This window comes from Limanda limanda, chromosome 11, assembly GCF_963576545.1.
Source record: "Limanda limanda chromosome 11, fLimLim1.1, whole genome shotgun sequence".
Classification (NCBI taxonomy): Eukaryota; Metazoa; Chordata; class Actinopteri; order Pleuronectiformes; family Pleuronectidae; genus Limanda; species Limanda limanda.
Window position 1 is genome coordinate 12,758,238 of NC_083646.1, and position 25,951 is coordinate 12,784,188.

At 41.6% G+C, this 25,951-nt stretch overlaps 2 protein-coding genes across 2 annotated transcripts in view; one reads left to right on the plus strand and one right to left on the minus strand.

Annotated features, from left to right (window-relative positions):
• The first annotated feature begins 467 nt into the window (after positions 1-467).
• gtpbp10 (GTP-binding protein 10 (putative)) lies at positions 468-4,311 on the plus strand. The gene is made up of 10 exons (XM_061081306.1): positions 468-563; positions 1,109-1,302; positions 1,411-1,502; positions 1,943-2,087; positions 2,190-2,263; positions 2,347-2,399; positions 2,485-2,592; positions 2,830-2,907; positions 3,006-3,129; positions 3,323-4,311. Exons 1-10 carry the CDS (start codon positions 531-533, stop codon positions 3,532-3,534), a joined length of 1,113 nt encoding a protein of 370 aa, XP_060937289.1. The 5' UTR covers positions 468-530; the 3' UTR covers positions 3,535-4,311.
• A 2,725-nt stretch (positions 4,312-7,036) lies between these two features.
• Positions 7,037-25,951, minus strand: part of adam22 (ADAM metallopeptidase domain 22) — a 51,019-nt gene continuing 32,104 nt past the window's right edge. Inside the window, exons 7-32 of the mRNA XM_061080517.1 lie at positions 25,233-25,287; positions 25,058-25,134; positions 24,446-24,520; positions 23,721-23,792; positions 21,929-22,095; positions 21,763-21,847; positions 21,486-21,576; positions 21,349-21,400; positions 17,574-17,673; positions 17,398-17,469; positions 16,698-16,790; positions 16,261-16,341; positions 16,107-16,157; positions 15,962-16,025; positions 15,762-15,867; positions 15,556-15,675; positions 14,799-14,967; positions 13,765-13,876; positions 12,749-12,839; positions 12,352-12,405; positions 11,883-12,083; positions 11,328-11,428; positions 11,118-11,184; positions 9,694-9,783; positions 7,781-7,904; positions 7,037-7,057 (exon numbers count right to left, since the gene is read on the minus strand). Coding sequence (XP_060936500.1) covers positions 7,037-7,057; positions 7,781-7,904; positions 9,694-9,783; positions 11,118-11,184; positions 11,328-11,428; positions 11,883-12,083; positions 12,352-12,405; positions 12,749-12,839; positions 13,765-13,876; positions 14,799-14,967; positions 15,556-15,675; positions 15,762-15,867; positions 15,962-16,025; positions 16,107-16,157; positions 16,261-16,341; positions 16,698-16,790; positions 17,398-17,469; positions 17,574-17,673; positions 21,349-21,400; positions 21,486-21,576; positions 21,763-21,847; positions 21,929-22,095; positions 23,721-23,792; positions 24,446-24,520; positions 25,058-25,134; positions 25,233-25,287 — 2,391 coding nt within the window. The remainder of the gene's footprint in view (positions 7,058-7,780; positions 7,905-9,693; positions 9,784-11,117; positions 11,185-11,327; positions 11,429-11,882; positions 12,084-12,351; positions 12,406-12,748; positions 12,840-13,764; positions 13,877-14,798; positions 14,968-15,555; positions 15,676-15,761; positions 15,868-15,961; positions 16,026-16,106; positions 16,158-16,260; positions 16,342-16,697; positions 16,791-17,397; positions 17,470-17,573; positions 17,674-21,348; positions 21,401-21,485; positions 21,577-21,762; positions 21,848-21,928; positions 22,096-23,720; positions 23,793-24,445; positions 24,521-25,057; positions 25,135-25,232; positions 25,288-25,951) is intronic.

Here is a 25,951-nt window from a genome sequence, read left to right on the forward strand (position 1 = left end):
TTTGAAAAATCTCCAAATCTATACAGTAAAAATGTTTGATATTCCGTATGTAGGTTGTCAGAGAGGCCCTGAACACAGGCATATCAGTCTCACTATGAACTAATGGAGCAAAGTGTTTTTATAGTTCTTTGAAATATACAGAAATTAGCTACTTGAAGCTAAAAATGTGTGACTTTTATTTTGTAAAATCTATAAATTGATACAGTCAAAATGCAATTCACAAAAATGCAATCTAGACGATTTATACTTCTTGTGAATATAATCCAATCCATTTCCTTTTAAATTATGCATTTTGTATATGCTCCATGTCAACAGTTTATTTTGAAAAAACGCTTTGGATGCGTTTACCATAAATGTCAGTATATCCGCGCAGTAGAATTCCTGTGTCGGCTGGCTTGACTGCAGTCTCTGCTTCATGAGCCAATCAGCTGAGAGAAGCCACCAACACTTCCTGTCCTGCACTAACACATGTCCACTAGCAGCTAACTCAGTCAACAGACAGAAAACAGGGGCGACACACTTCCCTGACGATGGTTCAGCTCAGCAGAATCTGCCTCCGGAAGGTAAACACTGACACACACCACATTATGATCTCATGAGACGCATTTCAGCCGCACGTATTTTTTTATTTACGGTTTTAACGGTGACATTGGCTGCGAAGCTAACAGGCTAACTAGCTTCCAAACATCAACACAGACCAACTTGCTCTGTGTTCTCCGTTTTTATCACAATGTTATGTTGTTACGATGCTATTATCTGTGACCGAACAGTACCAGAGTGAACGCGTTACGGTTAGCATGCTAACCTAGCTGGTTCAGCTTTATTGTGAAATCCAATGCGTGAGAATTTGAGCAGAAAGCTTCTTAAATGTGAAAACTATAGTTTCAAAGTAAAACCCCAGAGCTCATAAGGTCATCTTACTCCTTTCAGCCCCATCACATGGTGCACATCTATCATTTATGGTTAATGAAACAGGAACGTTCATTGTAGCTCTTGGAAATACACAACAGCAGCTATAATGTTATTATGAATCATTATTAATATTTAATGGTGATCCTCATCCTGGACACATTTGTGAATCTCATCAGTCTAAAATCTCTCTTTGCAGTTTGGAAACTTTGTGGACAATCTGCGTCTGTATGTCCGCGGAGGCAGCGGCGGCATGGGGCTGCCACGTCTGGGGGGACAGGGAGGAAAGGGAGGAGATGTTTGGGTGGTGGCAGCGAACAACCTGACGCTGAAGCGGATCAAGGACAAATATCCTCAGAAACGTTTCCTAGGTGGAGCAGGAGCCAACAGCAGGTTAGTTTCTCTCACACATAAAGTCAGAGATGCTTTACGTCGTAGATGCTAATATCTGTCAGTCAGAGCTGTTTTGTGTATTTAATGCAAATTTTATTTTATTGACAGTGTCCGAGCACTGAGAGGAGAGAAGGGAAAGGACCTGGAGATCCTAGCTCCTGTCGGTATCACTGTCACCGCTGATGATGGCAGAATACTCGGTAACATGTCATGTGAAACGCAAAACATGCTATCGGTCAAACATTTTAAAGGGAATTAGTATATTTGACAGAAAAGCGAATATAGAACATGACAGATATTGATTAGAAAGTAAAGCAAACAAATTGGGGACTAGGAAAATGTCCAATTCCCATATACAACTGCATTATAGATAAAAAGAAAACACAAATACAAACAAATATATATAACTTGCAAATGTACACATTTTCCCAACAAAATCTTTTTATTCATTGTTTATTCTGGAACTAAAAGCTTTCATGTAGTTGCACATCATAAACGCTGACACTGATATGTCTTTGAAAGGCTCTAGTTTTGGCTCTAGTGTCAATAAACATAAAAAGGCAATGATGAGAGAAAAAAAAGAAGAATGGTAAAGATGAAGGTATGTGTTGTCATTTTTTATTTTTCGTTCTCATCCAAGGTGACCTGAACGCTGAAGGGGAACGTCTGCTGGTGGCGAAAGGCGGACCAGGAGGCGCCCTCTACTCTGCGTTCGAGCCCAGTAAGGGTCAGACCAAGCACATCCGATTCGACCTCAAGCTCATCGCTGACCTGGGCCTGGTCGGGTGAGAACAGAAACACACACTAACACATTGGTTCATTTCAGCTGAGGCTCAAACTGGCTCCATGTGGCTTTGAATGTCTGATTTTCCCTTTTGCTGAATCAGGTTCCCAAATGCGGGAAAGTCCTCTCTGCTGACGGCCTTGTCTAACGCCACACCTCAGATCGCCAGCTACGCTTGTATGTACATGATGCTGCACATCGGTTTACTGTGAGTGGGTTTGTGAGTCACTGTTATTTCTAAAATCTTCGTTATTTTACAGTTACAACTTTGAAGCCTGAGATCGGCAAACTGATGTATAAAGATTACAAACAGGTATGGGAATGCTCTGTAGTAAATATGTGTTCCACTTGTTTGTTTCTCTTCAAGTTTCGTTCACACATTGGTTTCTTCTCTGCAGATCTCTGTCGCTGACCTGCCGGGCCTCATTGAAGGGGCTCATGCAAATAAAGGAATGGGCCACAAGTTCCTGAAACACGTGGAGAGAACCAAGCAGCTTCTGTTTGTTGTGAGTCAGAAGCCTCAACTACATATGAAGAATTTCAATGTGGTTAATTTTCGCTAGACATAGAACTAAACAGATATTACAAACTGCTTCACTTAGAAGGACAAATAAAGATCAAGTGAAATATTTGGCAAAAGAAACATTACAAATGAATGATTACAAAATTTATGTCAAAACCATTTACAAATTACAGGTTGTGGTGATGATGATAGATCTTGTTTGTGTTTTGTCTGGCGGCAGGTGGATGTTTCCGGTTTCCAGCTGGCGAGTAAAACCCCCTTCAGGCCGGCCTTTGAAGCCGTGCAGCTTCTCACCAAGGTGAGAGTGATACTGTCACTATAATCTCACCTGACCTGAATCCATCTGCCTCTTGAGTTCCATTTATATACCTCCTCCTCTTTCTTCTCCACCTGAAGGAGCTGGAGTTGTACAAGGAGGAGCTTGTGTCGAAGCCTGCTCTGCTGGTGGTGAATAAGATGGACCTGCCCGACGCTGAGGACAAACTACAGGAGCTGAAGGAGCAGCTACAAAACCCAGAAGGTAAATGTGATTGATTTGATTTGCAGTTTTATTCTTGAGGATAATACATCAGCTCAAAACATTTGAACAAATCAAACGCATCATGATGAAGAAAAAAAACCCAAAGCACTGTAACATTTTAACAGGACAATAACTGACACTGGTCCTTTTGTTATGTTTGATTTTTAAACATCATTGTTTCTCCCTCCTGCAGAGTTCTCTGATCTGCTGCCTGACGACATGAGACCAAAGAATTACATCAGCTTCAGACACGTGGTTCCTGTCTCGGCCACCACCGGGTTTGGTATCGACGATTTGAAAAGATGCATCCGAGAGTCGCTTGATGACGACGCAGCCATGGCAACCAAAGCCATCCATCAAGAAAGACTGCAGGCACTAAGGCAGACATCACACGGGCATTTATAATAAACAGGGACAGCGTCTAGCAGGCTTCAGTCGGACCGACAGACCACGATGACAGCGGAGTCTTATCCTGTCGGCTGAAAAGAGATCAAACTGGTGAAGTGGAACTTTTCTTAAACGTCATCCGTCCGTGACAGAAACAGAAACTCCGCTCGGTGCATTTCAAGGACTTTTCTTTTGACCAACGCAGCCAAAATATCATGTGCTGTAAGTTTGGTTTCGATGCTGAAGAGGTCCGTCTCTATTCAGAAACGATGCACTGTAAAAGACTGATGTTAAGTAATGGAGCAAACAGATTCATAAACCTTCACTGAAAAAAGGTCAAGCCAATGCAGCATCAGCTTTAGCACCAGATACATTGATGATACAGATCGTCCTCAGGAACCTTTTCGGTTTCATCTGATTGTTAATGAAGGTTAAGATAGTATTTATTTTTATGTGTGTGTTGTACGATTTACTGACTTTTTCTCACACGATGAGAGACACTGATGCCCCAACAAAACGGGGCGTCAGTGAGCTCCAGTCTGAAGCTCGATTTCTTTCCCCAAGTTTTAAAATTTGTGTAAAACTGGTCTTTATGCCATGTTACAGGGAACAGGGGCATGTGGTCTGCAGCCGTCAGTGACTCAATGCACCACAGGAGAAACTCTTAATTAAATCAGCCAATAAATTCAATATAATGTTAGTCATGTCGAGCTGATTCTGGAGCCACTAAATAAGGTTTGTACTGGATCAGTTCTTCCATGTAGTGTTGAAATAATAAAATATCAGTTTTTCCTGTATGTGCTGTTTGTTTTCCTTTACAAGTTAAGAGAGGCTATTAGAAACGGCAGAAAAGACAGTTGTGTTGATGAAAGTTTTATTTTATATTAAATATATTACAATACTGAATGATTAAGAGGAAAAAAAATACGGGGATTGATTTTTGCATCGTTGTATGTACAGCATACAGGCAAAAATGTAAAAAAGTAAAATCAAAAACTGACAGCAACTACAGTATTTAGATTTGAACTAGTACAGGTGTGATTTTTTTTTAAGGTTCCTGGAGCGGAGTGCCGATGTGTCCTGGCGGGATGGGACAGCGTGGGTGAGACTGGGTGGTGGGTGTGCTCCAGAACACAAATACATTCAAGTCTCTGGCCACACAGAGACAGACAGCTCATGCGTGCAGGCGTTTCGCCAGAGTCCTTCCAACGTGTGCAGGTAGGCAACGGCTGATATGTCAGGGGGAAATGTTGACAGCCGTACAATCAGAGAAGTGACTGCAGCGCGCGTGGTCCTGTCATCTGTGACACCGGGACAAAATGTCTCGCTGTAGCACAGTACTACCATGTTAAGAATATTACAACCTGCACCGCTGGACGCTGTAGAACCAGAGCAAAGACTTAAAAAGCTCAGGATGAAGGCAAATCATTCAGATCTCAGGTACAACACGTGTGTCCAAAACCTATAAGATACAGATCAGCACATGCCAGAGAAAACGAATGTGTGAATAAACAACCCAAAAAAGCCAAAGTCTTCAAGTTTCCATTCAAACTCATTAACACAGAATTACAATAATGCACTTAATAACTGTCGGAGTAGTTGCTGTACATAATGCTGAGAAAAAAAGTGAACATTACAAAGGTACTTAATAAAAAAAGATACTAGTAGCAATATTAGTCCAATATTGTGACAATCATATTACCTATACAGTCCTAATGCATACATGAATTACAAATGAACAAGTGCCAACACCAGAACAAAAACGAAACGACGGTAGAATGACAGACGTGAGGCCCTTAAGACGACGGCTTCTACACACGGCAGAACAACGAGTTGTAACTGTACAGAGAAGTGGCTGATGTGAGATTAGTCTCCACAAAGATCCAACTTAAATATCTAAAGATGTCCATTCCAAATCCAGTCTAACCCCCCCGAGACGTCCTGCCATGAAGCAGAAGCAGTGAGGGTCTTTTCGGTGACATGCTCCCTTCTCGTCATGTTCTTACAGCCTATCAGAGAAATAACTTAATTTGATATAGAACTGTCATGCTGTTGGTCTTCACAAGCTCGAACAGCAAGCACTGTACAGCATAGTTAATCATTTACAAGCTAAATATCTCAATCATCAACAGCGAAAATCCAAAATGCACATCTCAATCACGATTTTTCCAGATCTCATCGCGCGTTCGGTTTTAAACATCCAAATGTGGAATCGTGGAAAAAACTCTCAACTTCTTAACATCATCAATGGGAAAAACCTTCCAAAAGCCACGTGAGTGAAAAGTGGTAAATCTATAACTACACCAAACACATCTCAGTCCGTTCCCTTCACACAGGAATGGCACATTAAACTATTCCACTTGAGCTAAATCAACTTCTCACTGTGCCACAATCAAAACTTCCTCTTCGCGCCCGTGTGTTTCTCCCAGAGATGAGTGACACCAGTGCTAATATTGAAAAAAACAAAAGAACACGTTTACATTCTGCTGTGGATGGAGAAAGCTATAGAGATCACAGTCACACAGGAAGAAACAAAAAGAAAAGCTGGAGGGAGGAAAGAAGAAAACACGGACAGAAGAACGAGTCCGAAGGTCTCGACAACCATCTCCAGAGATCCGCTTCCGTCTACAACACAATACAGCAGGAGGAGGAGACTTCCTCCTTCAAAATAAAAGCAAAAAACATACTCTTTGTATTTCACTGTACATATTTACACAAACAAACCGAGGGACGGGAGGAGGAGGAGCAGGGTCGGGTCCATGTCGTGGGTTATGGGTTATAAGTGGTGATACAATATGAGTTACCTATAGTGGAGAGAAAGCATCTAAGCCTACAGACGGAATAAAATCACTGCCCCCTCGCATGCTTTCCTCTCACATCGCTCTTCTTCTCGTCTTCTTGCTCGGAGGAGGTTGCTGATAATCGGGGTTGTCTCATGCATACAGTGTTGGGAGTTTCTACAGTGATTTCACGTGCGTCAAAAATGAGCCGACGAGTCCAGCGATGCCGTGTGATGCCGTGACCCGCTCCCGGCCCTGCTGAGCTCGGAACCACTCGTGGAGCGGTGGGTGGTGAAGTGAGTGGGATGAGAGGATGTGTCGAGGCTTCAGGGATTGTGGGAGAGGGGGGGGGGGGGTGTGGTGGTTGGGGGTTTGGAGTCCCGTTGGTGAGGCCTGAGCAGACTGGGAGAGCTCAGTCTCAGCTCCAGCTGGTCTGGAGTGGATGTGGAGCTGGTTTTCCCCACCGGCACTCTAACGTCATCTTGTAGTGATCCACCGAACATCTGGCTCGACGGCCTCGGAGATGCATGTCCCAGCCGACTCACACACACCTCTGCCTGTTTCCACTCCAGTTGGGGGCTCTCTCTCTCTCTCTCTCTCTCTCTCTCTCTCTCTCTCTCTCTGTCATTCTCTTTAGTCGCCGAGAGTCAATTTTGTTTCATTTTTGTGTTTGTCATTCATAGAAAAGGAGAGACAAGTGTAGTTCCTTTAGGTCTTTTACAGAGTGGGTGACACGGCTGTTATATTGAAGTCTCCCACAGCTGCAGAGACAAGAAGAGCGAAGAGAAAGAGAAAGAAAAGTTATTTCAACATTTGACTTCACGGTTTGTTGGTTGGTTTGTATGTTTGTTGAAAAACAACATGGTGGAGGGATTCAGTATGGGTCTGGGAAAACTCATACAAATTTGGTGCAGATCCGAGTAAGACGGATGATCCAGGAATTTAACATTGTAAGACATTTTTCAACACTTTCAAGGATTTCCCATTGATGTTGATGAACAATAATTAAAAGGATTGATAATGATAACTGATATCACTCAGACAGCCCATAACCCTGCTAAGACCCAACAGTGAATCCAACAGCGCAAAATTACAAAAAATCATAGACATAAGTCTCAGTGTTGAAGAAAGTGAAAAAGATATTCCTGGATCCGGCCCCTGATCCCTATCCAGAGCTAAATAGAATGGGTTCCTCCCGGACCAGTACTGCATCTTTCTACAAAGGTTTTGTGGTGTTAAAAATATCCAGCAATGGAAAACAAGTCATTCTGCATTTCTGTCAGCAACTAACTCAAGCTACCAGATCCAGGACTGGTCCACGTCCCATTAAAAATATGTACAGAACTCCAGCTCCAGGCTGGAGCTCATCCAGGCCATACGATTACGCCAACCAGTGCAGAATCTCCACTGTATTTAAAACCATTCGTCCTGATACAATCAGCCTCATAATGTGGTTTTATGTTACATGATGTGATGATACTCACCCTGGCACTCTGCCTGTTGGCTTTCCTCTGGTCATCGGGGAGGGGGGGCATGGGGTACGGATACTTCCTGCTGGATGCAATGGATCCTGTGGAGGAAGTGGGAGACTTGGCGGGGGATAACGTCCTGAAGGAAAGAGAAAGTGACATTATCAAAAACATTGCCTCTTCCTTTTCTATCCAGCGCAGCATTACGTTGGCCCAATACACAGATGGACGAATGAGGTTAGACGGAGGACGTCGAGCTAATGTTGGATCTGTGACTTTGGGCAATATCCTTCTTGAGCAGCTCTTATTATTCAGAGAGGTTGCCCTTAAAAGCTCTTATTAACATTTGCCTCAGAAAGATGGATCGTGGCATCTGTTAAAATAACACCACCCCTCAGCTTGGAGCGCTGTGGACAGTCATAGTTTCCTGTCTCACTGTTTCCTCACCCTGCACTGACACACACACAAGGCCAGAATTTGCAGGAATATACTTTTAGCCTCTGTGGGAAAAGAAAGAGCATGCTGCTAAAGGCATATCCTGCTGAGAGCTGTGCCAGTGTGTCGTCGTGTAGAGTTGGATCAGTATGTGTGCTTGAGTGCTGGGAGCAGATGAGGCGACTGGGCCGGCGGTTCAAAGACATGCTAGCCTCACTGGTATTATTCTTATCAATCTGAGGAGAGTCCTTGTGATCCACACGACACTACGGCTAGTGAGTCCTACCACGTGTGCACAGATATTTAATCCTTTTTCTGTGGTATTTTAGATTTCTTAACATGTAATTTGCCATCTACCTTTTGTATCACATTATATTCATTTCTTGTTTTGTATTCTTTTTGTTTGTCTTCTCTGAGAAAGTTGAAAGTTGATTACTATTATACCAATGTGGATTGGATTATCAGTCGTTTCTAATTGTTATTGTCTTCTGTATGGGGAACCTCTTTCTTCTCTTCTGCTGTTATATGTAAATTGAATGCATATACAATTATTAACAAGAATACATTTCGGGTTATTCAACCAGGAAAGTTTTAGGCTGGAAAGAACCGAACAGCGAGATCACGTTGTCAAATAGGGACATTATTGAGGTTTATTTCCTGTAAATCTGTTATTTATATGTGTCCTCCATATCTCTCCACTCTGATGCACTGATTCTGTCATTGAGTAAATGTTGTAGCAGACAGAGTGGCAGGGTTGTGCTCCTGGACACAGTGAAGGTCTATAGATTTCAACGCTGACTGACTGCTGAGGTGAAGAAACAGTCAGGGTGCTAACATGGGACCAACGTGAGCCCAAGAGCCTCGTGTTTGTGAGGATCTATAGACCTTGGACCCGATCGCTGAGGTGGCCCACAGTTTGTCACAGCAGCTCAATGCTGGTGTCACAAAATGTTTGGCTCAGAAGTGACATCACACTGATGGGAAGGCACATCAGGCCACAGGGGAGCGAGGCCGGGCCGACACACGGACACATACTGACACAGACTGACACGACAACACTGAACATGCAGAGGTAAGAAGAGGCGGAGGGGGAGAAGCAAAGGAGGGGATGTGGAGAAATAAGGAATAAAATTATATCTGCAGTATAATAACTGTAACACGAGCACAGGCGGCAGCAAGAGTCTCATTACAGCAGGAAATAAAAATCTGCAAATTAAAATGCAGCTTTAATAAAAACGGCAAAATTTATGATAAAATATAAGGCAGAAAAACTCATTTTCACCATCTGTTTCATTTTTTAACTAAAGACTATAACTCCCAGCATGCCAGCTGTTGAGAACGCTTTCTCGGAGATTATATTTTCAAACTTCGGCAGAAAAACTTTCCCAGATCGGTCCTAATTCCTTCTTTTCTTGACAAAACGAAAAATTAAATGAAAAGTGAGGGGGTTTTAACAAGCGTGTGGGGAACAGGGACATGGTCTGAGGTAATACCTAAGGAAAGGTCCTTGAGTGTTTTTATTCACATCTTCTACCCATTTAGTTACATCATAAATCTCTGCTTTGAAGCGAGGGGTTAAATACCTGTGGGAGGTAGGGGGGTGTGGGGTGATGGACACAACACAAGGAGGGGGGAGAAGAGAGAAAAGGAAGGAACAGAAATGAAAAGGAAGATCTCCAGAAACAAGTATTGGGAGGGGGAGGAGGAGGAGGAGGAGAGAGGAAGAGTAAATATTTTTAGGAAAGCAGAGGAGAGCAAAGATAATCTGAACAAACACCAAGATGCAGCAGAGAAAAATGGTGAGAACGATGGCGGACAGACCTGCGCGTGGGGTCGGATGTAAACAGCACCGTGTCAATGGCAAACAACTGTGTCGTGTGTTACAGGCTCACTTGCACATGTTTTACATGTCACATCATTCCAAGCGCCAGTGCCTGTCGCCACTCAGGCAGCCTCATGCTTGCAGTGAGAACAGGTTCACTGCAGACTGTGCGTCATGTGCCAAGACCTTCAGGCCCACAGACAGGAGGCAGCCGATGCACCATTCATTGTTCATTCACAGTCAACAGGCGGAAATGCAAACATACTTCATTTGGTTATGAGCAAAGTTCATCATATTTGTGTATAGAGTACAGCTTCACAAGTTAGAGAGGAGCTGATGGCTTGACCAGCTGATGATCCTCAGTACAACACTTACTAAAGCTATAGTCTGTTAGTAGATAATGAAATGAATGTTCTTTATTTTATCATTGTCAACGAACCTCATGAAAAGACCAAAACAAGCAATAAATTCAAACTAATTGCATTTGGAGGCAGAGTCTGTGCAGTAGAGATCAGGGACTGGAGCCTCGACCAATCACCAGTCAGTCTCATCTGTCAATCAAAACGTTTCACCCCATTTATGTAGCATTAAATATAAGAGAAGAACTACCTAAAATGACAGAAACCATCTTGAGAAAAATGAATTTGATGTATACTTTTATATTTTGTCCATGTCCCATCGACTAACATGAAGGACACAGGACTTATGACCTATACCGCAGCCTGCCACCAGGGGGCAATCAAGACGCTTTGGCTTTACTTTTTGGGAGCTGTCATGTCGTCCATCTTTATATAGTCTCTGTCTCTAACAAACAAAATGTATATTCATCCACAGGTGAAAAAGCACTTTTCACTAAGAATGAAGAGCGGTGAAACAAAAGTGTTGAGAGAACAAACTAATTTTTTTTGGTCTTTTAATGGGATTTGTTGAGGTACAAAATCTAAAATAAAGAATAACATGAGTTTTATCCTTTCGAAAAATCCCAATGACTGCTGATGTGTCTGTTTTCAACTTGAGCTTCTGTTCATCTGTGAACCTGAACGTCACTTTGATCAATAACATGACAACTTTACCAAGTCGCCACAACAAACTTACTCTGTGGAGTTAGAGCGAGCACGAAACTTCTTTCCCTTCAGTTTCTTACGATTTCCACTCAGATTTCCTACAGAGAAACAACATAAACACACAATTAACATAGAGATAAATATATTATATTTACATTTCAGTCCTTCTTTAAGAGTTAAATTCAATCCAAGACCAGCACAGATATCTCATCTTGTGGAGGAGTGGAGATCCGTGTGTTACCTTGCCACGAGTTGCTCCTCGGTCGCCCGTTTTCGCAGATGTCGGAAATGTGTTTGGCGTCTGGGATTCTCTCACTCCATGAGTGTGACAGCCCGTTAGATCTACACACGCACACACATACCGCAAGGAGAAAATATTATCAGTGCAACCTTGTCTTTCTAAACGGACAAATTCTTAAATGGTGCTGTGCTCGTGTTGCAGATGTAGAGACGAGGGAGAGGCCAAGGTAAATGAAGAAGAAGATGAAGATGCCATCGCAGCAGATGGCAACATTATGACATGTGAAACAGCATCAGGACCTCGGAGTGTGACATGATGTGAGCACCGAGGTGAGAGGGGAACTCTGCCAATTACCATTCTAAACATTTTGGTCCAGTTCCAAAAATGTTCACAGATAGATTCACAAAGTAAAAAGCCATGAGAGAAACAAAGCACAATATGAACACACATGAGCACATATTGAGCGTCCCTACACCACTGAACACACACACACACCTACACCCACACACACACACACACAGAGTGACTAAAGGATTGATGACAAGATGAGCACACCTGAAGCCAAACAGTGAGATGTTCTGAGAAATGGATTGGATGGAAGGAGTGAAGGACAGGGTGCAAATCTGCAGGTGCGACAGGCAGGCTGACCTCTTCTTGGAGCTGCAGCCGGAGTTGGTGCTGACACCTGGAGGCATGTCACTGTAAAAGGAATCTGCGTCCCCAGGCTTTGTTACATAGTCACCTGGGGGCATTTGCCTACAAATACAGAATAACACTTTTAGATGGGGGGAAACACAATCACAGGAAAAATAGACCTTCAAAAAGTTATTTATCAACAGTTTATGATGAACAACCTCTATATTTTGATTATGATCAATAACTAAACACTTTGTTGAAAATAAATAAAACCCATGATGGGAAAATAACATTGCAGAGAGAACCCTAAGGTTTCAGCTAACCTAAGTAAACCTAAGTTACTTAAAATCAAATCAACATATGGAAAATCGTGTTAAAGTGAGCAAACCGGCAGAATCTTCGGTGAACCTCAGACTCCACATAGCGTCTCTGCTTGTAGCTCCTGTGAAGAGAAGAACAAGGACACTCAGCCTCAGAGTAATGTTGCTTGTGTCTGATTGTTGACATGTGATTCCTCAATATAAAACAACAACACATGAGACCCGATTGGGACTTGGGCTCACCTCAAACTAATTTTTGTCTTGCTTTGTTTGAATAACTTTATCGTTAAGGTCTAAGATTTGTGTGTAATTTACAAGATAAGAGGAAAAGTCTGAATGGGCTGAAATCATGTGTAACTGAATTTAGCTTTCTTCTTTTCAGTCCTAATAATCATCTCACGAGTCACGGAGGCTTGGGAGCCAATGATTACAAACCTCACACGTGCAGATTGCAGGGACACTTACTTGTAGCACCAGGCTGTAGCAGCCATTATGAGCGCGAGGACGAGGATGGAGCCCGCGATGGCCCCGATGATGATGTTTGTACTGGTGATACCTGAGACAGAGGAAGAGGAGGAGGGATGGGGAGGAGATGAGAGGAGAGGAGAGGAGAGGAGAGGAGAGGAGAGGAGAGGAGAGGAGAGGAGAGGAGAGGAGAGGAGAGGAGAGGAGAGGAGAGGAGAGGAGAGGAGAGGAGAGGAGAGGAGAGGAGAGGAGAGGAGAGGAGAGGAGAGGAGAGGAGAGGAGAGGAGAGGAGAGGAGAGGAGAGGAGAGGAGAGGAGAGGAGAGGAGAGGAGAGGAGAGGGGGGAGCCATTTGTGTGTTAATTGGATAGTGTCATGTTTCCTGATTCATGTGGACACACGGGGATACAGAAACCACAAAACACTGCGGCAGAACATGAAAACACACGACAATTAGCAGGAGAAGTGTAAAGGGAGAGCAAGGGGGAGTAAACTGAGAAAACATGAACCGCTGTCGCTCCGTCGGCGCTGCTCTGAGGGGAACTTACATGTGGAGTAGGTTCCCAGGTTCACGATAACAATAAAAACACAGATGCGAGAGGAAAAGAACGAGGAAATGGCATCGAAGACACGACAAATATAATGGAAAAAAAAGAGAACTCAAATCTGACCTCTAGTCACTCCGTCAAAGACATCAGCCTGTCGACAAAGAATGAGTGTGAAAATAATGACAAACAAAAAAAATGACATGAATGCAGCTGGTTTAAATGAGCGGACGGGAATCCGACACGGAAGCTAAAATAAACAGAAATGAAAAGATGAAAAGAAAAAAACAAAGAAAAAGCTGGAAATATTAAACATATTAACATTTGGGGATCTGTGAAGATGATAAATTCATGGGAGACAGCACCAAGAAGCACTGGTATGAAATGCACAGAGAAAAGAATGACAATAAGGAGCAGAGTGCAGAAAGCAGAACCCAGACAGAGGTGTGGAAACAGAGCGTCAACACGTTTACCTGAAACTGAGGCGGTCGGCCCCACCACGAGAGAACTGAGCGGATTGGTGGTGTTACAGTCGTCTCCGGTCCAGCCCAGGTAACACACACACTTCAGATCACTGCTGCACACCTACAGTGGGAATGTAGAACAAAAAGACATTGAAATACACACAAAACACATACTCAGAATCTTTAAATGTGAAAAATGTGTTGCAAAGAGAGAAATAAATATATTTCCAGAGCAATAAAAAGTGTCATCACATCTCATGCTACTCATAGACTGTATATGGATGCTTCTACTAAAAATGTTTTATTATTTAAGGCCTAAGTTTTAGGACCTTAAATATCCCCTTTTTATCTGGTTTGACTTCCTGCTCTTTGAGTATCTTATCTTTATTTCATCCTTTTCTTATCTATTTGAGGATTATATTTTCTGGTCCCTTTTTATGTTTTTATCTTTCTCATTTTTCTTTTTTAACTACCTCTGTGCTTCCTCATTTTAAACGTCAACAGCATTTCTTCAGTTCCTGTGTTTTGTTGGATATAGTGTTTTGCTCTTTGCAGTAAATAGTTTGACGTGATATAAAAATAGGTCTGATTGTTTGATTTATAGTAGTAATGTTACCGTAAAAATAGTCTCTCTACTGTGGTGTTCACATACACAGTAAACCTAACTTCTAATGTTAGAGCATCAAGCTTAGTTGGATGAATTAAAGGTTAAAGATTTATTTGAATTTCATACTTTCAAGATGTATGTGTTTTTTTTATAAAAACTGAATTTAAGAGGCTCTGAAAAAAAGTAACTCACATTCACACAAACATGACTCAGGTTTTATCTGAGTTCTGAGTTTCAAATTGTTTTTGAGGCATAAATTCAGTTTTGGTCAAAGATGTTTGACCTTTTGTTCACAGTCATTCAACCATCCGGAAAGAAACCTGCTCCAAAAGTTGATCACAGTCTCAGCTCAATGGATAAAGGGTTGTACAAGTTTATGTTAATGTAGGTGTGTTCTGTATGTATGTGTGTGTTCACTGTTTGTATGTGTGTGTACCCCGTGTCCGGAGCAGATGATCTTGTCAGTCGTCCCGGGGCAGGTGCTGAAATTGAACTGTTGGATCGGGAGACATTTGTGATTGAAACAGATGCTGTCTGTGCTGCAGGCCGTCCCATCCTCCACGTATCCCAGGTCAGTGTCTCCATCAATCACCACGTGAGCGCCGCTGAGCAACAAACAGGACTGAGTCACTTACACAGCATTTCATGTGGTACTGATAGAGTTCAGTTGAGGTAACTGTTAGCGTGTCATAATGTCTCTCGACCAGTTTCATCAACGTCCTCAAAAAGCAATTTACTCCGTGCCTCAGAATGATGTTACGTTATGAATAATTTCGATTATTATTAGAGAGGAAATTACTTTTTTGGCAAATTACTTTTGGCAGTTGGTGACTTTGGAAAGATCGATGCCTTTGCTTCTTGACCCTGATGATGTCTTAGACAAAAGTCAGACTTACGTACAATATGCAACTTATGCCACTAGGGGTCTAGTTGACCTGACTCAGGTTCAGATCATGTTCATGGTTGTTTTTAAATTCCACTGTTTGCTAGTATCCTGAATAAAAACAACAACTGTTTTTTCCTTCGTCACATGAGGTTACAGCAGAGACGGGCAAAGCAGATATGATGTAATTAAAAGGCGACCACAATGAGATGGGAAGTTAACTTGAATGACATCAGGGATTTGGACATTACAGGAAACATTTTGGATGATGTACACAAGTCAACAAACTGAATATCAAAGACGTGTGTACCTGCAGTCCAGAGAGGCACTGTGTTGGGCCACGGAGAAGGAGGTCATCCCCCCTTGCAGCTCTCCGAGTCGCGGTGCAGGTGAGATGTTGGCGCACAGCAGGTAGCCACAGTGAACATCTCTGAAACACAAAGGTGCAACCACAGATCATTTAAAGAAAATAACCCACAGCTGCACAGGTTACATTCATGGAGAGGACCCACTTACTGTTTATTACACTGGATCCACGTGTCTTTGTCTTTCCCACAGTTGCCTTTCTCTGTACCCTCGATGTTGAGCTTCTCGTAGCAGAACTTGTCGGCCGCCATTGCCTCTGAGGGAGAAGGAACGCCATACGGTCAGCATTAAGATGAACAGAGCAGGAAGTTTGTGTCTTTCTAAATTTATCATGAAGAAATGTTACTCACTCTCTCCCCAGATGTACTTGCACTGTCTATCTTTGGTTTTGCACCTTCCATTGAAGCAGCGACCCTGCAGAGGAGAATATGGTTTAAAGATACATCCCCAGTGCACAAGTATGAGCTCTTTTTTATAAAATGTTAAATATCTCACCTGATCCTTTTCACACGTGTAGCCGTCCATCTTGTGCACATTTTGTGGACACTGGAATAAATCAAGGAAACCCCTCAGAGACATTGTGGTGCACAGTAGGAGCCACACATGTGGAATGTTTAGAGTAAACGGTGCGAGGGAAGCTCACGCTCACCTGGCTGGAGTTTCCTGTGCAGTTTTCTGGGATGTCACAGTCATTCACTGCATCTCGGCACACAACCCCCATGAACTCCATCTGCAGCAGCATGCAATAAAGATAACACAGACTCTGAGCATGCGTGCAACATGTAAAAACTCATTCATTCAGCTGAATTAGTGAGAAATCCATCTGTTGGAGTTTATGAATGAATTTTTCTCCTGTCCCTTCTTATTAGATTGTTGAATTGTGCATTGTTCTGTCAGTGTATGGTTATTATGTACTTATAAACAGGATATAAACTATAAGCAAGTTTTCTTTGATAGTGATTTCATCCAAATCTTGCTTTAAAACTTTAGAATGATTTCATTGCAGATGGATACCACATGGATACTAATGAAATAAGAGGTAATTCCTTCTGCTTGTGGAAGGTGGAGCAGTAAACTGTCCTGTACCTGGCAGCTGTTGCAGCAGAGTCCGTTGCTACACTTTGAGCCTTGAGTCAAAGTACACTGCTCACAGCAGGCATCCCCCTCTATGGCACACTCCTACAAGACAAAGACAACATTTTGAATCTATATTATATAATATACCATATTTTACGTGAAATTATAATGTTAATAATAACAATTTATATCTGTAGCACAAACTTAAACAAGCTTGCAAAGTTCTTAACGAAACAGATGGGTATAAAGCAGCACAGAACAAAACAAGACTAAATAAATATAAGGAAGATAATAAAACAAACAAACTAAAATCAGGCATTCCGTTAAGAATATGTTTAAAGCAAAAAACAGGTGCAATGCTGAATCTAATCTCAAGCTGGGAGTTTAGAGCCTTGGGTCACCGATGGAAAAAGCCTGGTCTGATCTACTAGGAAGTGTTTGTTAGAAGAGTTTACGTAATCCACTAAAACGAAGTCTCTGTTGACAAACTCTATAATCAATGCAATAACTTCACGCAGCTCTTTGATTCCTCCTGGGAAATTACCTCATTTGTTCAAATTACCTCCTCTCACAGAAAGTATGATACAGTCGGTGGTTCTGTTGTTGGGAAATTAGCCCATCACTTTGACCTTGATTATTGAGTTAACCCTTTACGACACCTCTCCCCTGTTTGCATTCATCCAGTCCCTTGTGCAGAGCTTTCACTCACCGCTGGACTGCCGCAGTCACACTCCTCTCCCGGCTCCACAAAGCCGTTCCCACAGATTGGAGGGTCCAACAGCTGAGGGGGAGGGAAAGGGCAGAATTAACATGGAAAGTTCTGAGAAACTGCTTTAACTACATGTGTATATATATGATATGTGTTTGTGAGTGAGTGGGACATGCCTTCAGAGGTTTGTTGAACAGACACGCTCCTCCGCCGCTGTTCAGGAAGTTGTGGTACTCCCCCACGTTGCAGTCGGAGAACCTCTTGGGCAGGTAGAAACTGTTCAACACAACCATATGATGCGGTTACTCTAGCTGCAGTACAGACAGGACCCTCAGATAACAGGGGAAATAGATAGGAGTGAGAGGACTCGCTCACAAACACACACAACAGGACTTTTCAAACCTCACATTTAATTTCCGTGGTATACCACAGCAGATTTTGTCATATTGAATTGAGTTTGTATTTCTTACAATGTCATGTTTTATGACAGATACTCACAGTTCAGGAGATCCTTACAATAACATGGAGGCGTACATACAGTGTAGCTAACACGGCGAAAACACGGATGGATATGTAAAGAGTAAATGGATCGATAATGAATTTGTCCTGGAAATGAACCTGTATATTGTGGATGATTCACTTTTCAACTGTTATTGCATCATCATTTCAGAAAGAAATTCTGCGTCATTTCAACATCCTAAGTCTTTGTCAGAATACATTACAGTCAAAGGTCCAGAGTTCACTCTGCTGTCTTTAAACGATATTGACCCGAACCTGAGCAGCACTTAAGCATTATCATCATCCTCTGCGGCTGTGTCAGACTGTGGATGATCAGGCTGCAGGCTCGTGTGTGGAGCAGCGCTGACAGTCATCAGGACTGAGTCAGGAAACAATGCAATAACAGAGCGACTCGGGGCTGTGAGAGGTCGGAGCTACTTGATATGTGATGTGACTAAACTACGGAGATGATTGGTTGTATAGGAACGCAGTAATGATGCTTTAATGGTGGATGAGGTACACTACAATATCTGAGAGTGATTTCCAAAACTAATTGGGTTTAAAGTTGGCGTGTGGATTCCGTGTCTTTGATTTCCAATTTGTGGTCAGGGTTGAATCTTGTCAAAAATCTTGTAGTGTTCATCTCGTTTGTAAACAGTAATAAGAGGTGAAACAAAGATGAAGCATGCTTGAATGATTCACATGTCACCAAAACAAGTACAATCCTTTTTGGACTAATGTTACTACCCAGCCACGATAAAGACTTTTCATTTCACAGTAATTAAGACCATGGGATCAAAATATGTATTCCAAAAGATTACAATACAGACACTACTGTTATTATTTGTAGAAAGTGCTCAGATTTACTTAGTTTAGCACGTGGACACATTCTACCCCGAGAAAAGGTTTGATAGCATCTTAAACATCTTGAACCTGTCAAGTTATGAAGCCATATATAAGCTCACTAGATCCAGATTTAGTAATTCTACAAACTAACAAAATATAACCTCCTTCTGTCTTCCTTCTTTCACAATCAGCCTCACCCCCAGTGGTCACTAGAAGATGTGGCAGTGTTTACACACACAGCCACTGCAACACTGCTTAACTGTGCAGGCTGATTCATGTCCACAACATCCCTGTGTCCTTTTTCAGTCTTATAATGTTGCCTTTGAAATACATATGTTGTCCTGGATCTTTTATGGAAAGAAAATAAACGTAAAAGGAAGCAATAGAAAATATATCAAACAATTCGAAATCCTAACTCGACCATAATGTTCAGACAGTAGATTGTGCGTCTATGGACTGTGCCCTTTGCTGAGTTTTTATTAGGTTTAGTTAGGATTTAAAAGGCCCTTAACAAGCTGCCACACACACACTGCGCAGGAATACACAGACATATAAAAATGAACAGAAAAATACACACACACACGCACACACACGTACACACGAACACACGAACACGCACACACACATTAGGACTAAACCCTGTGAAAAAAATGTGAAATTGTTAGTAGTAGTCAGGTTAGGTAGATCACACATGCAGGTGCTGAGGGATAAAAAGAAACTCCCGTCAATGGACATGACTGAGGTCGCTCATTGAATACAAGTGTCTGAAATACCATTGACTTTGTTTTAGAGAATACAGATCTAGGCCAGATCCATTCACAGAGGACAGCGCAGAGTGACCTGTCCTCTGTCATGTGACCTCTTGATCTCATAGTCGGTTTATTATGGAAACCCAATAAAGCAGGATCTGGAAAGGTAGTGCCGGGGTGTGTACTGTTGTTACAGGGAAATGAGGGAAACAAATATTGGCCTAAGATGAGAATGACATTGCAGACTGTTTCAATCGGTTAGACATGGACAAACAGAAGTGATGAAAAGTTCTGACTTTTGAAGGTCAGGAGGGAGAAAGAGCTTATCGATAATCAGAATAACCAAATTAATAAAACTCTCTGGGTTGATCGGCCGGCGACATCGACCACAAACTGAAGAATTCACATAAAGTACATGTGAAATTGTTTTTTAAAATGATATTGAAAAATACAGCCAGTGCATAATAAAGAGACATCAAACTGTATTTGTTCATATCATTTGAATCAAAAGAGAAGCCGCGGGCCACCGAGGCCGTAGTGCTCTCAGATGAAATGGGAAAGGTTGTGATGACTGACAACCCCTCCGAGGCAGCCAGTTGGTTCAGAACAGCACAGGCAACGTTCTAGTCAAGCTTCTGCTCACCTGCTGTCCCATTCGGGATAGAGGGGGAATGTGAGAAGTATTTAAGAAGAGGGGTATACACACACAAACACACACACACACACAGACACAGCACAGTGATCCGTACACACAACACACCCAGTCGCATACTTCTGCTCACAGTGAGCAAACACGCTTCATCACACTGTACAAATACTGACATGATTTCTGTATAAACTGAAAGCTTAAAATATACAAAGACTGACTTACTATCTATTTCATAATCTTAGCAAGCATCACATTATATAATACACTTATACTGAAAGGAGCCCAATGAAGTTATATAAACAAATTGATACCACACACACAGACTGGCACCCAGTGGTTAGTTACAATACTACAATAACACTAAACTGGATGGAAATTGAGTATTGTGACTAGGATTGGGCAATATGGCCAAAATGCTATCAATTTAAAATGTATTGTCAAATGTATCTCATTGCTCCTGAGAGAAGGTTGTGGTTTTAAAATCTTCTTTATGAGCATGAGAATGAAAAACACTTGATAAACAGCAAAACATCTTACAAATCTGAGGAGGATCAATCATGCGTTGTACCTCCTCACTGTGTCTACACAATGCATAGTCACCATATTGATATATGAGATTTTACATTGTTACATTGCTAATGTTTTATTGTTATTGTATGAGAACCGAGTCCTAATTTAAAAACCCACATTATCTAAAACATTTGGGTTTTCAGTTTATATGTAAACCAAATATAAAAGTAGCCACAGTATTTTGTGGTCTGTTTACATTAGCATTATAAACATAATTGTTCACAGTCACAGACGTTGTGATACAGAATATAACTGTTTACACTTTACTTAAACTTTAAATACTTCTTAGTCAGATTTGATGGGTCAGTTATCCATTTAAAAATAAAAAATAAAACACTACAGATGACATTTTGGGGTTTTGGACAAAGGGTTAAGTGCGATATTAGCATTAAACTAAAACTATGGCATAGTTTTCAACTCAGATGATGTTGTGATTGAAGATTGTTTGGAGAACTCTGACTCTGATGAAAAAAGTAATGCCTGCACAATGAATCCACACCACAAATCAATTTCAAGTCCATTTGAACAGCATCCAAACGTTCATTTGGGAAACTTTGATGAAAAACACTGGACATTGTGTCTCTAGCATCTGTGAAAGATGTGTCTTCAAGAATCATTTATTAAATGTAATTAACTTACCCAACGTCATCCATGATACAGCCTGTCCAGCGATCGTCACACTTGCATTCACCTAGAATAACAACACATTGATCATTTTATTGCGCAGAAAAGAGGCTTGAAAATTAGTTTGCACACATTCAGGTTTAACTATGTACCGTTGAGGATCTTCTTCTTGTCCGAAAAGATGCCAATGTTCTGTCCAAGCGACTGAGCGAGAGTTATGGCCATCTCGTCCGTTTTCCCGTACTGGTGAAGAGAGAGAGAATAAGAAGTTTATTAGATCAGCCTGAGGAGAACGAAAGAGCTTACAGAGGCCTCTCCTTTTAAGGTGATTTTATTAATACTTGCACCAACACATTCTTTTAATGGACAACTGAGAGTGATTACTGTTGCTGATGCTGACAGGTTTTTCGGGAATTGTCAGTGACTCACCTCATTCACTCCGCCTCCTTTAGTGAGAGAGCAAACGCCTCCCATGTAGGAAGCTCCACCCCAGCTGCTATGAAAGCGATTCCCTCTGATGAAACGAGAAAATGTATTATTCCTTTATAAAGGTGCCGAATTGGGGGAGAAAATCCTCTCAGACGCTCGGACTCACGAGAAGAGGTGAACAGAGTCGCATTTCTCCTTGATGAAGTCCTTCCTGTACTTCATGAACTCCCTCAGGGTCACCATGGGGTCGTCATCAATGTTGAACTTGTTGTCCGCTGACCAGGTTTCCATAGCAACAAGCACAATCCGAGTATTAAGCTGTTCCTTGAAGATCTAGGGGGGGGGGATTTGATGGAAAATTAATATCAGTGTTTTTTTTATGTTTTCAGAGTCTCATTAGTTCAAGAAAGAACAAACAAATGGCACAGCCTGATCTGTATGAACACTGACAGGCATCTTTCAAAGTCAGCATCATCTCCAGCTGCTCATTACGACAGCACCAGTCAGTGTGATTAATAACATCCCGAACCAGACAGCAGCACATTGCAGGCGGCTAGATGGAGTCAACAAGTGGAACCCTCTGAATGACAAAGCAGGAGCAAATGACAATGTTTGCTTTCATGAGATGGAAGTCTACTGGGGTCCTGAGAATCACTGAAGGAGACGACACAAGCAGAGCCTCTTCGCTGAGTAACGACAATCTCACGAATAACCTGACAGAGCAGTGAGGGAGCAATCAGCGATATGTGACACTCTCTGTTTCTATTTGTGCACGCATGTGGTCGGATCTCCATATTAAGAGCTGTGTTCTGCAAATAAAAGGCCCAGGCAGTGATATCTGCACCAGGACTCGTTCTATAATGCACTCCTGTAAACATTACGTCGTCATGCACATAAACCTAGGATTACATTTTCAGAACGCTGATTTTTATGGTGGGATTCATCTCATCGGCGTGTTCACGGTCACATCTCTCGCTGCTTCCGAAATACGGTAACTGTCATTACTGACCCCCAAAGGCCATGCAATTATCGAACCATCAAAATGTCTATTTTATGAGATGTCCTGACAGCCACAACCGGAGCGTCCCCTATTTGATTACAGCTGGGAGCCTTTGTTGCATGTCACACACTCTCTGCCCTTGTTTCATGCCTGTAGCTACAGTATCTGCTAAACAATATAGGTGACAGTGTCAAAAAATGATTACTACAACAGAATAAAAATACAAAAGGTCAAAGACGAATTGCTAATTTCTGGTTTTGTATGTTTCTATTTATCATTAGACACTTTAAAAGAGAGAATTTAAAAGAATTGGCTCATAAAGTGCAAGCTGATTATTTTGGGAATGTTATTTTCAGAACATAATAAACCTGAGAGCTGAATGATAAAGGTACAAACTTGCTTTTGACACTCTATAGTGGGTAGGGATTTGTTTGGGAAAGAATGGACTATAAATTAATATATATAGATGTTAAAACTTGATAAATTTGCTCTGTATACTTTGCAGTTGCTCTGCCATTTACAATATGTGATGTGAATGTGGCCTCTGTGCCGTGGCAGAAAGACAACTCTATTTGTGCATGGAAATCAATGTGTAATTCCCAAATAGAGTTGGCTTCATATGATCGTCTTCAAGGACACAACACAAAACGTGACCTTCCTCCAGCTTCATCGGCCTATCAGTTTACAGACATGACCCTGCAGCAGGTCAGATTTCCGTAACACAGCACACAGATGTGGCCACAAATAATCAAACATTGAAATATCTGCCTCGGTACTGTCGGAATGTGCCACAGCTTCAATCCTCTGAAACCTGGAAACTCATCACCGGCCAAGAGGTTTTAAATGGAGAGAGCGAGGTTGGTTAAATGAGAAATCAGTGCAGTGTGTGCTTGGCTTGGATACATGGTGGGAGTGCTTGTGGCTAGCTTTCCAAGAAGAGGATCAATACAATTCTTACCATGTCAGCCATATTGACCACTGACTTAGCATAGTTATTTGTGTGCCCAACGGAAAGCCGATGCTTCTTGTACTGGAGGGAGATAGAGAGAGGAGAGGAAACGATTAAAAGCAGGATCCATAATCTGGAACAAATTAATTTTAAGCCATTTAAATGTATGAAAGAACTGTTTAATTCGCTCTGAATATCACTGACATTGCGTATGAAGCAAAAGTCAGTCCCTTTGGATCTTAGTTAAGCATATTACGATCAAAGTATTTTCTGTTTCATGCACAACACAGGAAGTTTCGATTGACTCAGGAGTGCACGCACTTTTTAAGTGCTGACTCTCGGCCGACCCAGCATCCTGAACTATGAGCTCTCAGCAAGTCTACGCCGATATTCTATATTTTGTTTATCATCAACAAATCCCATGAAAAGACCAAAACAAAAATATTTTGCTATCAAGTATTTCATGCTGGGCCAAAGTTTCATACACTTTATTACAAATTATAATAATAACATCTTTAAATACTGTAATTATTAACATGACAGAATACAGGGATTTTTATAATGAAATAATACATTTGATAATAATATAGTGATTTGAGAGTAATTTCAGGCAGAAGTAACAAACACAAGCACTATTCAGGCAGTATTACAAATATAAGAGAATAACTGTATTATCATTTTACGGTATTTTCTATCATAACTGCACATTCACACCATGATAGTTAAAAACTTACCATTAAATGGTCATTGATCACCATCAACTCAATGTATTTGATCTCATCCTCGACGCTGTGTGACACATGTGGAGCCTGAGAGAAGAAAAAAAAAAAGCACTTTTCTTAGTTTCCTCAAAGCAAGACTGTGTGCTTCAAGGAGGATTTCAGGAGAGCACACACAAACACACACACGCGCACACGCACAATAATCACACAGTAAACACACAGTAAACACAGAGATCAACTCAGGTCTCCTGCTCCACCAAGAAAACAGGAGAGACGACAAATCAATAAGGACATTTATTTGCGAAAAAATCTAACACAGGTGTTTGTTCTACAAATAAAGACGAGAGTGGCTCCGAAGACTGAACGGACAGACAGCTGCAGGCATCTGACTGTGTTACTCATAAGGTGAATATGTGTGGGAGGAGAGAGATGAGACAGGGCTCTGACTTTGTGGATAAACATAAAACATACAGGCGGGAAACAAAAAGCATAAAAATCTCTATCTTAAATTTATAGAAACATACATGGTCATGTGCACAACTCAAATTCAAGTGAACACGAGAGCATCGGCAGCCCTCTGCTAAGGATGACGATTTTCTAACTGAAGCTGCAGCAGAGTCATACCTGTCTCTTCTTTCTCCTGTGAAGTACTTTAGACCCGGGGAACGGAGGGCTGGGAAACGGCGGCTCTGGCAGGTCACCTAGGAAACAGGAACATTTATAGCTATCAGCATTCAAGGAGCAGTTTCCAGTGTTTAGCATGAATACATGTGCAGTGCATCGCAAAGCACCATCTCACCATTGAGGAGGTCCTCCCCTGCAGATTTATAAATCATGTGAATGGGGACATCGCCCTGGAAGGCACAAAGAAAAGGACGTCAATCAAGTTTGTCAGTGAAACAAGTCACAACCAAGTGAGGGATATATAAACAGGCTTTTATTTACTTTTTCTACATGGCGCCAAAACAAATCAAACAAATTACCACTCACTCAGAAAGATCTCAGCATTGAGGTCAAAGAGTTCAAGCCCTCCAAAAAGAGAGGTCAGTATTTTACAGCCCTCTCTCATCACCACACAATTCATACAACAGATTATTTGATCAATAATACAACAATATATTCGATCAGAATTCTTTACAACACAAGTCTTGAAAGTAGCGTACTATAAAGCGCACTACTGAAATAAAGAGGTTGAATACATATATCCTGTGTGTTCATACTGCTTATCGGCAACCAAATTAAGATAAATACACATGCTGTGTAATTTGCATTCACTGCACCCAGGCGTACACAGATAAACACATATTTGTATCTGTCACAGAGAAACTGAGAGAAACACGATAAACAAACATTAAAGAGTGTTTAGATTAAATGTTTACCCCTGACTCCTTACAAAAGACTATTTCAACCTACATTTTGGAAATTGTATTTATTCTTTTGTGTTAGTTTTGCATTTCTTACTCTTTTATCTTATTTTAATTTGCTTTGTGTCTATTTCTAGTATCCTATGTGAGCTCC

Bases quoted from the DNA above. Each gene is read 5' to 3' on its own strand.
- gtpbp10 (XM_061081306.1), top strand. From the start codon at position 531: ATGGTTCAGCTCAGCAGAATCTGCCTCCGGAAG. The intron at 2,088-2,189 runs GTGAGAACAGAA...TTGCTGAATCAG, and splicing joins GCTGACCTGGGCCTGGTCGG to GTTCCCAAATGCGGGAAAGT. The intron at 2,908-3,005 runs GTGAGAGTGATA...CTCCACCTGAAG, and splicing joins CCGTGCAGCTTCTCACCAAG to GAGCTGGAGTTGTACAAGGA.